This window comes from Schistocerca piceifrons, chromosome 8 (genome assembly GCF_021461385.2).
Source record: "Schistocerca piceifrons isolate TAMUIC-IGC-003096 chromosome 8, iqSchPice1.1, whole genome shotgun sequence".
Taxonomy (NCBI): Eukaryota; Metazoa; Arthropoda; class Insecta; order Orthoptera; family Acrididae; genus Schistocerca; species Schistocerca piceifrons.
This window is the reverse complement of record NC_060145.1, coordinates 270,041,017-270,058,839: the sequence shown is the minus strand read 5'-3', so window position 1 is coordinate 270,058,839 and position 17,823 is coordinate 270,041,017. Positions and strand designations below refer to the sequence as shown.

General features: G+C 36.1%; 1 protein-coding gene and 1 non-coding gene across 2 annotated transcripts in view; one reads left to right on the top strand and one right to left on the bottom strand.

The window, feature by feature from the left end:
* The window catches only part of LOC124712260 (synaptic vesicle 2-related protein), a 96,204-nt gene that overhangs the window by 51,089 nt on the left and 27,292 nt on the right, over positions 1-17,823 (top strand). Inside the window, exon 7 of the mRNA XM_047242555.1 lies at positions 15,783-15,908. Coding sequence (XP_047098511.1) covers positions 15,783-15,908 — 126 coding nt within the window. The remainder of the gene's footprint in view (positions 1-15,782; positions 15,909-17,823) is intronic.
* Positions 104-178, bottom strand: Trnal-caa. Its single transcript has one exon. It is a non-coding gene; the product is annotated as a tRNA-Leu (tRNA).

Here is a 17,823-nt window from a genome sequence, read left to right as displayed (position 1 = left end):
AAAGATTTTGGTAGACAAATTTCTTTGTGTGTGACAGTCTGCAGGAAGCAATAACACAAACTGGAAAAATACAAAATGAAGCATCCTGGCAGATTAAAACTGTGTGCCGGACCGAGACTCGAACTCGGGACCTTTGCCTTTTGCGGGCAAGTGCTCTACCAACTGAGCTACCCAAGCATGACTCACGCCCCGTCCTCACAGCTTTAATTCCGCCAGTACCTCGTCTCCGAAAGGCAAAGGTTCCGAGTTTGAGTCTCGGTCCGGCACAACAGTTTTAATCTGCCAGGAAGTTTCATATCAGCGCACACTCTGCTGTAGAGTGAAAATTTCATTCTGGAAAAATACAGTTTACTTTTATTTCTATGTTCTGATAGTACTTGGAGATCTCTTAACTTTAAAAGTAAATTTTCAAGTTGTAAGATTAATTTCACTGAAATACGAAAAAAGTTATTGCGAAGTTAGATACAATGTTAGTGCAGCATAGTTTAATATTAAACGGAATTTAAAGACTTTGTGTATAGGAATACAATGAAAATTATTTTTTTATTTTCATGTATCATTTCAATATTTTTACCTGAAGATTAGAATACACTTACACACCAAAGTAGGAATATGAGAGTGGAAACCTGTAAGGAGTTACATATTTCAGGCTAATTTCATATTAGTTAAATCATGAAGTCATACAGTGTAATAAACTGCAAATGTTTGTAAATAGCTGATGTAGGCCTTGTTACTTTAATTATTGCTGCTACTACTGCTGCTACCTCCACATTATCATTAGTTGTTAGTATTACAGTCAAATTTCAAACACAGAAACTGTATTTTGAGTGTAAAAACTATATGAATTTCAGAAGTTTTAAGCACATTACTATTTATCACACCAACTCTATTGTACTGACAAAAACAACATATTATCATTGTATTGATTGCCATCAACCTTTCCTTGAGAAAAGATTTTCAGCATCTCATATAACAATGATGATATCTCTTGCTTAAACAAGTATGTGGTTTCGCAGGCTCAGTGTCTTCTTTTTTTGCAGAAACAATTGAGTACAAATAAAACAAATAAATGAATTTGTCCAAGGATGACAAGACCTGTAACATGACTGATTTATTGGTCATGGAATATAGAATGCAGGGGCAAAGTGTGTATATCTCATTAAATCTCCCCCCCCCCCCCCCCCCCCGATTTTTTTTTTTTGGGGGGGGGGGGGTGGAGGGAACAGAAAAAAAGCTGCTACCTGTTATGGTGTGTGTGTTTGTGTGTGTGTGTGAGAGAGAGAGAGAGAGAGAGAGAGAGAGAGAGAGAGAGAGAGAGAGAAAGAAAGATTGGGGGGAGGGGGGGGGGGGAGGCAGTCAAACTGTCTTAACTGTTGAAGATTTTATCTGTTTGGCTTTTTAATAACTCTGCCATATCTAGATTGAGTAGCAGTTCTGGAATTTTCATGCATTTCCCTCGTTATCATCACTTTACCCTCCCTTGTTTGGCATAACTGTTCAGAGATATATTTGAAGACAATAATCTTATGGCTTACATCTCCACTGTGAGGTACTTTCATTCCATTGGACCTCTTCAGCGATGATGACCAATTCCAGTTTGATGAACATCTTTGTTTATTGAACATGCTGAGTGTTATCTGTACAGCTTTCAGTACATGTTTCAAATACTACTGATCTCCGAACATTTGCTAGTCTTCAAACTTCTTTTCCATGCAGTTTCTATAACCAAACTGTCTTCTAACTGTTTCGCCTGTTTCTGGAGTATTGTAGATTTTATTTGTCTAACTACATAGCTTTTTTACTGGTACTCAAATTTTTAAATTCTTTGCTAACTTGTGGTTTTATAGCCTTTGAATGAGATCTTCTAGTGCATTGGGTAGCAGGGTTCTTGTTTTCCTTCAAAATGCTCACTGATTAGCTGAACCCAACACTTTACTTTGCGATGTATTTAAATAATTGAGGAGTTTTATCCATTGAACACTTTGAGAGTAAACTTTGGCTGTTTGAATATAACACCAAGCAAAGCCATCGCCTTTAGGAAATCCAGGACTTGAAGTCTGATGCTGAATGGTATAAACAATTAGCTGATCTTTAAAGTACCTAGAATTGAAGGGTGGTCCGTTACCTGTTATTAGTACTTCAGTATTACAAACAAGCTGATCCTGTTACCTATTTTTTTCAAAACTTCTTCAGTGGTACTGTTTGGCATGTCGTAACATTTAAAAAAATCCGGTATAACTGCCTATTATCCCCCAAAGAAGAAATCTGCTACATTATTGCCCCAGAATAACTTAGTATGGATATTCACTATAATGGTACCTCATTTCTTGAACACTGTTGAGATTTGTTACATCTTGATATGTGATTCTTGGTGTCTTGTAACATTTTTCCAGATGGCATATTCCCTAGTTCTCTTGCAACAACTTTCTATGCCAAGGTGTCCTTCATGGATTGATTTTTAATTGTGCTGTATAATTATCTTCTGTCCTTCGAAGAAAATTCCTTCAACGTAGCTAAGCATTTCTTTAAGGGTCTAGAAGTGTGACATTTCCTTGATCTGGAAATCCTTGCATAATTGTAATTCTGTATCCATAAATGTAGCTCCCTTCAGTCGTGTCAGGAATTCTTCATGCACAGGTAAAGCCATCAGTACTTACAGTTCTTCCATTTCTACATAATCTTCTTGTTTCTTGCTGTCTCTACTTAGAATATCAGTTGTGGGTATACTTAATCCTTAGTATAAATTACTTTACGAGAATATGGCAATTTTTTTTAAAAAAAATATCATTTGTGTTGTAGGTGTGGCCTTCTAATGATTTTTTAAAAAAATTATCTCCAGTAGTTTGTGGTCAGTTTCAATTATCAATTTTTTGTCATAAATATATTCATGAATCATGATTCAGATGAGCTCTACATTGAAAGAAAAGAAAAGCAAAAAGATAAACACCTTCGGTTATTTGTGGTCCATTTTAGAAATCGAGGGAAAATCAGAGTCAGAAATCAATAAAAGAATTAGTAGTGGACGGAAGGTCATTGGGATGCTCAACTCAGTCTTATGGAGCAGGAATGTAATGAACAGAGCTAAAAAATTAATATACAAATCCATAATAGAGAGTGTGGTTCTGTATGGAACGGAGACCTGGACAATTAACATGAAGCACATTAAAAAATTACAAGCTCTAGTGATGGACTTCTGGAGAAGATCGGCAAGAATCTTCAGGAAAGAAAAGATAAGGAACACCAAAATAGCAAGGAGAATGGAAATAAAAGAAAGAATATATGACGTAATAGATAGGAAGAAATTACAGTGGTATGGGCATGTACGATGAATGGAGAAAACCAGAATACCAAATTGATGCTGGAGTGGGAACTGGAGGGGAGAAGAAGAAGACGACGACCTATGACCACCTGGCTCCAAAATGTACAGCACACAATGAGGAGAATGGGCACAGAGGAAGAGGACACACAAGATCGAAACACCTGGAGGAATATTTTGAAAATATAGTTTAAGAACATTTATTCTTTGTATTGTAATTTCCGAGTAAATTATTATTTTGGAGATAAGCCTCTGTAATGAGGAAGAGCTCAAAATAATAATAGTAAATATATTCATGAACGTTTTGACTGCACATTTAATTGCCATTGCCTCTTTCTTTCCTGTTTCTGGATAAAACTGTTGTGCTGGTGACATGAATTTGTAGCATATGCAACTGGTTGTTCACCTTGCGAGAAGACAGTGCCTATAGATTATTGGCTGGCATTGACTGTCAACTTTTACATTTTCATCTGCATCATAATAACAAAGCACTGGAGATGTTGTGAGACATTCTTTATTTTGGGAAGTGCTTGCTGTTGTGCCAAATCCTATTTCCATTAAGGTTCTTTCCTTAGCAACTACTGCAATGGGTCTTTCAGTTCGCAATCCCTAATACTCGTCAGAGCTGCTTTTTATTTTGAGTAGTTTTAAGTTATTAATGCCACTTACTTTATCAGGATGAATCCATCCTCTGCTAAAAAGTATCCTAAGAATTATATTTCCTCACACCCAATTTGCATTTGTCTTTATTCAGTGTCCAAGACTCAGAGGATTGTAGTTATTTTTGTAGTAATCAAGTAAATTGCTTTCATCACACAGGTGCCTAAATGCAGCTATCATGCTTTGTAATTGCCAGCCACAGATGTCTCTAGAGATGGATCAAGCACACAAATATCATTACTGTCACTTTCAAGTAGTCTGCCTTGCAGACTGCATCAGCTTTTGTTGTAGTACAGGTAGATCCATTCTCGCATTCTTCAGATGATTTTCAATCAGCAGTAAGTCGTCATATAGGAATAGTAGTTGTCTGTATGCTTACGTACCATCTAAAATAGCAGAGCATGATGATCCAAACTTCTAACTTCCCATATATGCGAATGATGAATAAAGGCCTTCTGACTAATGGTGCCAGTACTGGAGTCTCTAAAAGTAAATCAGATAATTGTTGTTTACGGTATTCTCTGGATTATCATCAGTAATCCTTTCATCACTTCTGCAATTGAAATGTGAATACAAGTAATGATTGTAAATTACTTGAATATTGTAGGGAATATGGAATATTTACAAACTGTATAATAAGCTTCTCTCTCTCCATTGTAAAGCATGGCTCAAAAAACATATGTTTGAATAGTCTACTGGTTGGTATATGGCTTCCTTATGCATTTCAGTTCCTTAATATATTTAATAATTCATAATAGTACACCATTATTTAACATTATATTAAAACATAACTCCCAAAAATCATTTATCATTAATTGTGTATGTAAATATAAGATTATGACTGAAGGCATGGTTTCATATGAGTGCGTAACATGATTAAGAGACAGCTGAAACTTTCATGGTCTCCTCCCCAACGAATGGAGCTGAAATCTAAAAATCATTATTTTTCACTCATTCCTTGTAGTTTCATTCATCCTGTAAAATCTTTCTGAGTAACTGGGAGTATGATTTTCTGGAGACGGTCATGTGAAGGAGTAAGTGGAAATCTAGAGGTGCAAAATTTGGTGAACAGATTGGATATTTCAACAATTTGTGCTCCAAATTAGTTTTCGATTTTCAAAGCAGCTTTGTGGAGGTGGATTTCCTTGATATTTTCCCAGTTTTCAAAACAAGCTGCTTCTCATATGTGTTGTCCAGTTGCACCAGTAGATTTGTAGTGTTCACTGTTTGCAAGATACACCAGTAAGAAGAATCCCATTTGTATCTTAAAATACACTGCTTGCAACCTTCCAGGCAAATGAAATCAACTTCACCTTCCTTTTCTTCTTCTTCTTCTTCTTTTTTTTTTTTTTCTTCCACCCACTGCTTTATTCATCTTTCATTTTTGTGGTGTGAAGTAATGGACTTACAAATCATCCACAGGGAAAAAAAGCTTAAAGTCTGTTGGATTTGTGTAAAAACAATCCAGATATTTGTATTTGCATTTGCTGTTAGTCAGCATTCAACATGCAGCACCTTTCTTGTACAAAGTTTTCTTGCAATTAATTCTCCAGTTAAAATGTGCCCTACTCTTTGCTTCATATGCCTTTGGCATAATATATTTCATACACATTTAATTGACAGTGCAATATCATGCAGTGCCTCAATGTTTTCATCTGTGGTTGTGGCTTTGGGACATTCATCACGTGAGACATGCTCAAGGGAATTCAGTGTGTTTGAATTCTGCCTATTGTCTCTTATCTATGAAAAATGAAATGGTAGACTTCTTTTAAACATTCACCAACTTTGGGTGAGTTTTTATTGGCTACAAATCGTGAAAAACATTACTTCTATAGTAACACAGTACCCAGTTTATCCTTATGTACAAAAGACGCATGTCATAACTTTTAAAAAATCATACAAACAAAAATATTTTGCATATTAAGTAGACACTTGTCTTACATTATTGCCTAACATGTACCAGTTTAAAAAAAAAGACAGAATTTTATTTTACGATAATGATTGTCACAGAAGAAATGAATTAAAATTTGTGCTGTGGCCGGGATTCGAACCCAGGTCTTCTTGGGTCTGGGGAGGGCACTCAACTTGAGGAGTTCGTGCAGCAATGCTGACCATAGTGCTGTGGTGTTGTAATGGTTAGCATTTCTGCCTAGAATTTCTATAGCAAGAAGACCCGGGATTGAGTCCTGCCGCAGCACAAATTTAATTCATTTCTTCTGCTTGATCATTATCATAGATAAAGAAGAGACTTAAATGTCTTGAGAAAAAATTTAATTGTAAGATCAATAAGAATTTTATTTGTGTGTGTGTTGTCCCTGTACCAGGGCAAGAACTTTTCATGTCACTCTTGTTATAAAGCATGTGTCCCTATATTTGTTTTTATGTGCTTATTGCATGTGCTACAATCAGTCTTTCTTTAGCTTAGCCAAAAAAAAAAAAAAAAAAAAATTTCATTATCATGGACGTGAGTTTGTTGCATTATCAGCTGTTATTCATGAGAGAGTACATGTGGCTCTAAAAAGATTCATTTCTGTTTCTTGCAGGAGCTGCCATCAGGTGGAGGCTGAACTTAACAGCATGCTCTGCTCATTTTCTGTGTACATAATGGGTGTTGGCAGCAAATTGTCAATATATTTCTTACAGTCAACTAGTAACTCTTGATTGAAGGTATTCTGATTTTAACAATGACCAATTTTCTTATGTGTAAAACTTTCATAGTTTCTAGGCTGCATAGATGATGATGCTTTCTGAAACTGGGCGCAATGTAAATAATAACTAATGCAAAGTTCAGTAAAGCATAATAGCTTCTTGTATGGATTATGTAACTTATTAACAACGCTTGCCATGATTCTTACTTCTAAAAATGTAGTGTGTCTTACCTGTCTCAACCAGTGCATGCATTATTAATAAAAGAAATAAATTTCCTAAATGAGTCTGCAGTCATTGGGGATTTTTGTGAGTAAAGTCATCAAGATCACCGATATATTTCTTTATTTATAACAATTTTAAGTACAGACCTGATGATGGCAGTAGCCAAAATGTCATTATATTCAAAGAAATGTATTAAGCGATCTAGATTACTGTTAAAAAAATCTGGCTGACAGTATTTTGTTCTTTCTTACATATAACAGAATTTTTAATGCAGACTGGAGCTAGAGGCATTGTGGTTGACTTTGTACGTCACAATTTAGTGAAGAAAATTTTGGTGAGACCATTTACTCCACTGTATAATTCAACCTTTATTTGAATTACAGTGAAAGACACACTCTCAAGTCGGTGTGTGATTTTAATAGCTTCCTAATAACATATTTGGCTTCCACAAACAATTTTATAGACTGTATTATAATAATTCTGAGAGCTACAGTATCTAAGACATGTAGAAGCTTTACTGTTTTGGCGTTCGCATGAGCACACATCCTCCACTTTCGCATTTGTTTGTTCCTGTAAAATACTCCGAAGTTTAAACAGGAATAGTTCTGTTATGCCTTTATCTGAGATTCTGTATATTCTAAATATGAGAAGTTTAGTTCTGCCAATGTTATATAGCCACTTTCAAACATGCCTTCATCAGTCACAAAGCTAAAATTATCTCTTATTTTGTATGTTAAAGAATTTTTAAAATTATTTTGGAACAACATGAATTCTCTCACTTCTGCAAATCTACTTGCCACAATTTAATTCATGACTCTGTTAAGGATGGGCTATTAATGCAATGATTGTTTTGGCAGAAACTAATATTTTTCTCTGCTGGCAAAAAAGTTTGCAGATCATTAACTTTAACCTCTGTACCATTCGCATGTTTTGTATGTACATGCATCAAAAATGTGCTCTTGGCTCTACCTATAGTTTTATGTATAAAGCTATACTTAAAGTTTTCAAGTATTTTTCTTAGGGGTAATTTTTATTTATACCCCTTCTCACTCACATTATATTTAATTTCTCTTATTGTTTACAATTTTGCACACATCAGTAAACATTGTACTAAATGTTGTAAACCATAATCAGATGCAATGCATCCTGTGCTAAACAATCAGTAGGCATAAACTTGTGAGTTCTGTAAATATTGGTGCTAGACTATTACACTGTTCTCAGATTGCATTTTTGTCTCTGTATCTTAACACTTGCTGATCTGTGTGTGGTGCCATTTCAGTATTACTGTCGGTACTGCAAATAGTATTTTCTCTGTTCATATCACTTTCCTTGTTTCATTGATGACACCTTCTGCACTGCAGCTCATAAGTGAATATTTTCATTATGTACGAAAATTGCTTTGTAATTTTTTATTGTAGTTTTACCTTTCTTTTGAGCCCCTATATGTGAGTGGATATGGACTGTGCTGCCATCGCTCATCCACTTAGACGTCATACTGCTTAAATCCCATCATGAACCTGAACCTTTGAGTACTCAGAATGAGTCAAACTATACATTAAATTATGACTAGAGCTAATCTAACCACACTAATAGTCATGCGAATCACTTCATATTTGTATATAAAAAACAAAGATGAGGTGACTTACCGAACGAAAGCGCTGGCAGGTCGATAGACACACAAACATACACACAAAATTCAAGCTTTCGCAACAAACTGTTGCCTCATCAGGAAAGAGGGAAGGAGAGGGGAAGACGAAAGGAAGTGGGTTTTAAGGGAGAGGGTAAGGAGTCATTCCAATCCCGGGAGCGGAAAGACTTACCTTAGGGGGAAAAAAGGACAGGTATACACTCGCACACACGCACATATCCATCCACACATACAGTCTGTACAGTGTGTGCGAGTGTATACCTGTCCTTTTTTCCCCCTAAGGTAAGTCTTTCCGCTCCCGGGATTGGAATGACTCCTTACCCTCTCCCTTAAAACCCACTTCCTTTCGTCTTCCCCTCTCCTTCCCTCTTTCCTGATGAGGCAACAGTTTGTTGCAAAAGCTTGAATTTTGTGTGTATGTTTGTGTTTGTTTGTGTGTCTATCGACCTGCCAGCGCTTTCGTTCGGTAAGTCACCTCATCTTTGTTTTTATATATAATTTTTCCCACGTGGAATGTTTCTTCTATTATATTGATATCATTTCATATTTGTATATGTATTACTTCATATCATTTCATGTTTGTGTATGTACAAGGTATATCAAAAAATAATGTATTTTTTTAAAATTGTTTTATTTGGTTGCTTACTTCAATGTTATCAAGTTTAAATAACCCCATTATTTATTATGTTCTTAATGCCAGCACTTTTTCCGATTCCCAAAATGTTTTGAAACTCTGGTCTTCAGAATAACTTTTAGCTCCCTCAACAATGTGATATGAATCTTGTCTAAGCTTGTGAAATAATGGACCAGTAAACCTCCTGTCAGGCACAGAGTATCAAATAGATCATATCACTTATTCACTTCCTTTTTAAGATAAATGTCAATAATCCAACACATTCTAAATAATAGATATATTTACAGAAAGACTTGTAATGTTTGAACCTTTGCTGGAGATCAGTATGAAACCTGAGATGTTCAGACTTCTTCAAACCAAATATGCCAAAACTAACACATGAGACAGTTGTTTCAGGAATATTTTCCTTCTGATACATTTTTCATTGTTGCCAAAATAAATTACTTGTGCATTGATTCCACTCCTGTTGATCATTGCCATGGGTCAACAGTACACATTTCTTACAACATTGTACAAATCAGTGAGTTATCTGTAATGTTGCCTATACTTTAGATACTGTATAAAATGTTGTGATAGTTTACTTCTGTTTATCTCCTGTGTTAGACTCTGTTGAATTATTCTCATGCAAGCTTGATGTCAGGCTAACTTCCTTTTCTGGACCATAGAAAACTAGCCATTATTGAATCAAACAAATTAATTGTTGACAACTCTTCCTTCACTCTTAGCAAATTCGAGAGAAATCTCATGTTTTTTTTTTCTTTGTCCAAACAAAAGAATGATTTTTTCTCGCTCATGCCAATAATGTTAAAGGAACTGTCTGCTGTCACATTTCAATTTGACTGATAATTAGGTCTGACAGTCACAGAACAACATCCAAAGGATTGTTGCTTATGTAGTGTAATCCCTCTGATTGCAATCTACTGTGTATTTCCAAATTATGTAGGTGAAACACCTGGGGACCCACAAGGGCATGTATTCTGATGCCATATTTGTTTGATTTGCTAGGTATACATTGGTGACAAAGTTGCACCTTCTACTTAATTCTTCATTATTCAACTAGTCTAATGTTTTCTCTAATAGTACAGTGTTGTTATAAATGATTGAAGCGATTTCATAAATTCATTGCAACCACATTAACACTCATATAGAAAAACTCAAAACGTTTTATACTGCTGCAGCTGTACTTAAGATTTCTGCCACAAGAGTGCAATAGTGAGCAGTTTGGCAAAATGTTGACAGCTGCCAAGAAAGTGTATGTTGTGCTTCAAATGAATTCACATCAATCTGCCGTAACATTTCAGCAGCAATTCAGAATGAAATGTCCGCAGTGTGTGAAGAAACTGTTGACTGCGTGCAGGAGAGTTTCGTATGTAGCCCACCGAAATCAACAAAAAGAGCAAACAGAGAACTGAACATACCACAACTGACCATTTGAAAGACCTTAATGAAATGGCTGAAGCTGAAGCCTTACCACTTGCAATTGCTGCAAGCCCTGACTCCCAATGACAGTCAGACACTTTGAATTTTTGGCACAGCTGCAACAGCTTATGGAAGAGAATGTGTTTTGTGTGAAACTCATCTTCAGTGATGAAGCCAGATTTTTTGTGAAAGGCACAACGAACATGCACAATGTGTAAATGTGAGGGACAAAGAATTCCACACTACATTGCAGAAAATTATAGTGTCTTCTGTGCAGTTGTGGGGTTTAAAGTTTATGGTACCTTTTTCTTCTGTGAAAAGACTGTTACAGGATATGTGTATCGTATGGACATGGTGGAAAATTGGGCCGTGGCACAGCTGGAGACTGGCAACGTACACTTCATCTACCAACAGGGTGGTGCTCCACCCCACTTCTATCATGATGTTTGTGAATTCTTAAACAAGAAAATGAGAAACTGATGGATCAGTCAAGGTGGAGTTGTTGAACAGCAGTTCATGTTAGGGTCTCCGCACCCTCCTAAAATAACCCTATGTTATTGTCTGGAGTTATGTGAATGATAGTGTTTTCATTTCCAGTACCAACAAAACTGCCAGAACTGCGAGCTCATATCAGCAGAGCTTTTGAACAGATTGATAGGGCCATGCTGTGCTATATGTTGGAAGAATTTGGTTATCAGCATATCATCTACCAACAGGGTGGTGCTCCACCCCACTTCTATCATGATGTTTGTGAATTCTTAAACAAGAAAATGAGAAACTGATGGATCAGTCAAGGTGGAGTTGTTGGACAGCAGTTCATGTTAGGGTCTCCGCACCCTCCTAAAATAACCCTATGTTATTGTCTGGAGTTATGTGAATGATAGTGTTTTCATTTCCAGTACCAACAAAACTGCCAGAACTGCGAGCTCGTATCAGCAGAGCTTTTGAACAGATTGACAGGGCCATGCTGTGCTATATGTTGGAAGAATTTGGTTATCAGCATATCATCTGCAGAATCAGTAGGGGCACATATGTTAAAAAATCAGTTTTTCTTTGTGTGTGCAAAGACATGTGTCAGTACATCAAATAACATAGCAACAGCAAATATGTGAAATGGCTTCAGTCATTTGTAGTAACCTTGTACAGGGTTTCTGACAGTTCTGTACAAATATAAAAATGAATTACTGTTGTTTTGTCTGTCTCATATCATTGCAAATTGCACAATTGTCAAATATACTTCACCATATGATGAATTTGAAATGTTGTAGGTTGCTTATGAGACAAAGTTTTTCAATACCATCCCCATTAGTTTCCGACCGATCCTCCAAGCTGTTTCTGTTACTTTTGTTAAGACCAGCTAAAAACATGAGATTGGTTTTCTGTGTCTAACACACTGAATTGAAGCTTTGATGCTTCCAGTATACTGTATTGTAAGCAGAATTGTAGTGGACAAAATTTTGTCATCTGTGAGGCAAGCCCAGTATTTTAAAGGCATTCATGCTGCTTTCACTGTACATATAGAACATTTCAGATAACATTGTAGATCCAGTAATGTACATTGTGTGATAGTGGAACTTTGTTTCATTTTGTCTCACCATTCCTTCCTATATAATTATGGTGGCTTCCTCAGTGACTTCATCATCTTCACTCTTGGCTTCAGCTGTTTCTGAATCTTCCAACTGAACTTAATCATCACAACCTGTTTCCACTCAGGCCTGCGTAATCCTAGTGAACTTCATTATTATGCTCTTCAAACAGCTTTCAGATTTGCTCAACATGTTTTGTGTTGAGGAGACTATATGTCTTACTGTAGCCTGCCATGATCAAGTTAACTCACCTAAAATAATGCAATCAGATGCAGTATATCAATTTGATACTTGATATTCAGACAGCTGTAAGGAACAGTTAAATGATACAAAAAAAAAATGCATTTTACATTCTGAAGTAGCTTCATATTGCTTTCAAAGTCATGTCATTAACCAAATAAATGTTCTGTTAAAATGAAATGAGAATGGACACATTGTAACAAATTGAACAATCAACACGTCTCGTAAATGTCATTCACCCCGATACTGAAGAACACAACAGTCAAAACGGGTCAGAGAAGGGAAATTAAGAGTGAAAAGAAGTGTTTGCTCTCTATTGTTCAGAAATAATTACAGAAAATTTTTACATATATGTTTGATCAGCTGCACCTGACATAAGGTTAAGGTTTTCTTTATTTTTGTGAATACCAATAACATTTAAGAACACATTGCGCATAGCTTTCACATTAGACTGCCTTATTGAGCTTTATTTGCTCTTAGTGAACCAGAATGCTTCCACTGTGATGACTGAGCCTCAATTTCAACATCAGATCCATAAATTCCTGTTTCATCAACTGTTATAACATGTTTAGTTTATTCAGCATTGTTGTTGACTTCATCTAGAGACTTGTGAACAACTTACATTCAATGCCGTTTTTGTTCGAAATTCAACAGTTTTGGAACAAGTTTAATTGTCATGTTTCATATCCAAAACATCTGAAAAAATATCATTTTGGAGCCCATTGATAAGTGAACATAATCAGTGACTTCTACAATTGTTATTCACTTTTTCCATGATTTCGTCAATTGATGATGTGTTGAGGTGTTCAGAGCTTGTTATCTTTAATGTTTTCATGTCCTTCATGAAAATGGCTGTACCACTTGTAAAATTTTATTCTTTTTAATCTCAGATGAATTATAGGATCCTCTCTGGTAATCTCCTATGTGCCTTTACACTAGAATATAAGAATTCAATCTGATCCCTACACAGCGTACATGAAAAGTATTTGAACTTGCAGTTGTATCTTGGAACTGAACCATTTTGAGCATAGACACATCAATCATTAGAAGTTCAACAATGTAAAGATGACATCTTGAGTTGCAGATAAGGCACAACGAAAAGACTGTTACACATTTAGCTTTTGGCCAAAAACTTCTTCAGAAAACACACACACACACACACACACACACACACACACACACACACGTTCATATAAGCATGCACACTTCATACACATATGGTGGTCATTTGTGCATTAGGTATGAAAATTCATTTTTGTTCTTGTCTATTTATGTTTGTCATTTAGTTTTGCATGTTAAGTAGTACATCTGACTTCTGCCAGACATGATATTTTATGTTGTTATAGTGAAATCTATGACATTATATACATGACTTTTTTTTCCGGGTTGTATTTTGTCACTATATCTGTATATTTGTCATTACACATTTAAATTTACCAACAACAGTATACCAATAAAAGATGCAAACTCTGCCGTGAACATAAAACTGATGACAGGTGACCATGTCTACATCTGGTTCACAGCAGAAAGACTCGTGTGTGATTTCAGACCCACAAAAGTCACATACTGGTAGTAGAAGTAGACATTATGCTAAATGATACACCTTGAAAATTTTTGGGTGTAACTGGTAACAGACATGTAATCAAAACACAGATAAACTAAAATCAAAGCGCATTTCGACATAATTTTGTACTTGAAAATAAATGTTTAGTGCTGACTTACATTGCTTACTTTCACTGTGTTGTCTTAAATAACAAGTGTGGCAATGCAGGAAAGTATCGATTCCTAAAAAATGAGCACCTATGAATTTGTAGGAAGTAAATAGTTACACACTTTTCAAGCCTTTCCAAAGATTTTGGAAACAGCACACTTACTTGTTAGTAAACATGTACTTGTTACTGACAGTAAAAATCAGTTTTGTTGAACAATATTTGACAGAAAATTAATTTCCTTCTGTACTTGGCATCCATGTGTAGTTTGGTGCAGGGTTCTGTATTCTACTGCTAAGATCTTCAGCAAGCTCTCTAAAGTATCTCATTGTAGGAGATGCAAGCTTAAGCAGAGAAAGGTGCTCAGGTAGCCAATAAAAGCCGAACTTTATTACTACGTAGAAGTACACAATAATATGAGCAACAGAAACAGCTTTCTGGTGAAGGCAACATAGTGGTCATTGTGATCTACTGAGAGAAAATCACTAATACAATACAGTTCTTGAGCCGTAGATGCAGTCAGTTTAGGCTGCGCTGACGGTGTCCAAGGTTCTGAAGTCACATGCTGCATTCAGTGAAATATACTCATGGCACTTCTGATGTCAAACATCTATATCCAGGCTGTGACTTGCACTGGCTGGCAAGCTTCTGGGTTGTGTGCTATAAAGACTGTCTGGGAAGGTGTCTTGCATCATGTGGCTTGCAGCCGGAAGCTAGTACTAGCTGCATACAGTGGATGTGGCGCTCTCAGTACTGCTGTGATTGTCACAGACTGCGCGTACTTGGATTTGTGAGACAGTGTGGCAATCTGCAACACTCTGGATCGTGAAGCACCAGCCACATGCCACATTCCTCTACCTGTAGGAGGAAATAGCAAAGCCATCTTGCTACATAAATGGTAGCTGTGGTTGAGACGGCAGACAAATATACAGCATTCCCATTAATCACAAAGAAAAAATGAGTACATATAAATTCAAAACAAAAACAAAATTGAAACATACCTGATAGATCATTCCTGCAAATTAGCCCAACTTTTAGATTTAAAGACTGAAAATTTATCTGCATGAAACGTAGCAGTGTTCATTGTTAAGTTACCTGTTCTTGTGATACAGTGCTAGCTACTGTTCTGTGATAAATATCAGTGTGGTCATGTAAGTATTAAGCTAGCAATAGGATGTACACAGCAGACATTTAAAACACTTGACCATTTAAATATAGCAACATTCATGTGTCATTCTTAGTTTGAGGAGGCACAAGTAGTTCTTAGACATTCATTGATAGAAACTGCATTAAATTAACTAACAGCTGCTTTTCCTTGGTATAACTTGACTTGTTTCATATTCCTGAAAATTTTCCTCTATAAAGAGATTCAAGGAACATGAGTGACACAATGAATGATGACCTAATGTGCATTCCTTATGGAACCATCAAAAATAGATTTGAATAATTTAAACTTTTAAAATGAAAGAGTGAGAAATAACTTTGTCAACTAGAAAGTCCTGGTACAATTGTGAGTGAGTGTCTGTAAAATCCACGAGCCACAAATATATTTGATATTAAATCTGTTTGATCTGGACATTTTTCCACCCCTATTTTATGTATAAAGCTTTCATTATCAACACATGCCTTTTTTTCTTTTGTGAGATTTTATGGTACTTTTTCATTCTTCCGTTACATGTCTTATATTCCATGCTTTCAGTGTTTCTGGGCATTAGGTGCCTGCCTGGAGGTTGTCTTGGCCCTGCTGGTGATGCCAACACTTGGTTGGCGTTGGCTGCTGGCTCTATCTGCAGTTCCCGTCATAGTGTTCGCCTGTGTGACTCCAGTATGTACAAATTAATCTCACATTTTATTTTCTACACTTGGTTTTTACAAGCAGTAATAATTTTTCATCCATCCCATTTATTACCTATGTGTAATGAATAGAGATCCACCAAACGCTGTGAAGTTGTCAGAATTAAAAATTCAGAAGCTGTAATGGTAAATGACATAGCTCTTTGAATCAGAAATATGGTAACAGTTGACAGTCCAGCCGCTGAAAGTCAGTCACCCTTCAGGTGATTCCATGTTAACTTAGTTTACCATAAGAATGAATATGAAGTCTTCCCCATGTAGTGACTGCTTTTTACCCTCAACAGTTGTGGCAACTGAACAACTGTAGCTGTAGGTCTATAAAGAACTAGTGACGGAAAGCCTTATTGTTCCTAAGAAGTTAATACTTGTATGCTTGTAGTCGTTTAAGAATTTCACTTTTGAAAGACGAGTGGAAGGAGGAAAAACAGATACAAGCAAAGGGTGGGGTTCTTATGATTTCACATAAAATTTATATGTGCATTTGGACAGCATCCATACAGTATTGATTGCCTATGACTGGATAAAGAAATAAATAAGAGGTGAGATTATTGTGTGTTTATGAAGACTGTTGTTGTTATAACATACTTGTTGCCTTGGGTATCTATGTTGTCAAAGAAAAAATATGCCTCCCAAAAGGAACTAGGCAGAAATAAGACAGTGGCCCTGGGTAAGATACGTACATGGAGTAACGTGACAAAAGTAATATAAATTTACTGTGAGAAAAGGTATTAAAACTGTTTTAAGTTCCTAATGAAGCACAAAAAAGCCAAGTTCATAATGAAGTGCAAAAAAGCCATTAGAAGCCCGTATGGAAGATAATGTGTGAACCAGAATGAAATTGGGCATTCTGAACTAATAGACACATAAATGCAACATATTGATCCAGGGAAGTATTACAGGAATAATTTTGTCTAAGTGTCTATCTGGCCAAAACCATTTGTGTGCTGTTTTTTTGGGGCTCCGTATCTCAGTTGATAAAAACAGAACACTTATAGTATCACTTTGCTGCTTGCCTGCCTGCCTGTCCATTGTCCCTTTTTCTCTGGAGTGGGTAGACGTATCAAGTTGAAATACTAAGGTCTATGTGGAACCTTCAGAGTGCAAGTCCTACTTCCACTTCTCCCGTTTGTAAAACATTGGCGTACTTTGTGAGAGTTTAAATAATTAATGTGATAAGGAATGTATCCATAACTTTTCTGCATAGTAAATGTTGGGACTACAATTTTGCCATTGTAAAGTGCTTTAAATTTTTACCCTAACACTGGCATTTTTGGTAATAAAGTTGTTATTGAAAAGACATAAAAATTAATTTAGTTTGCTTGTTTATTGGGTATACCCCAGTTTGAGATCTATGAAGAAATTAAAGTTGGAGATTAGAAAAACTCTCACCCAGTATATGTAAATAAGACAGCCTTCTTACCCAATCTGGGGAAGAATTGGAATAAATGAGTGAGGTTGTGGAGAGAACAGCAAGAAGGATTGATCTTTTTATAAATGAACCAAAAATAGAGCATTTTATCATTGACATGGATTAAGCATGGGTAGGGGTACAGCCACTGGTAGAGGATGAAAGGATCCTACAAAAGAATCGCAGAATTTAATTGTCTGGAAACTATTTTCACAGAGAACCCATCGTGGTAGCTGAGATTCACAAGCAAATCTAAGATATACAGCTTCCTAGGAAGATAAATATCTGAGGGCTGACCGCATACAACAGTTGGACTTAGATTAACACAGAAAATTACATGCAGAACATGAAATCACTATTGCATAAATGTAAATCTCAAATTATGTCGCCATGAAGTAGGATTAGCTTTGACTTGCGAAATTTCGTGGATCAAGTAAGGTTCAACTTCAATTGTCAATTCACAAGCTAGTGGCAATGC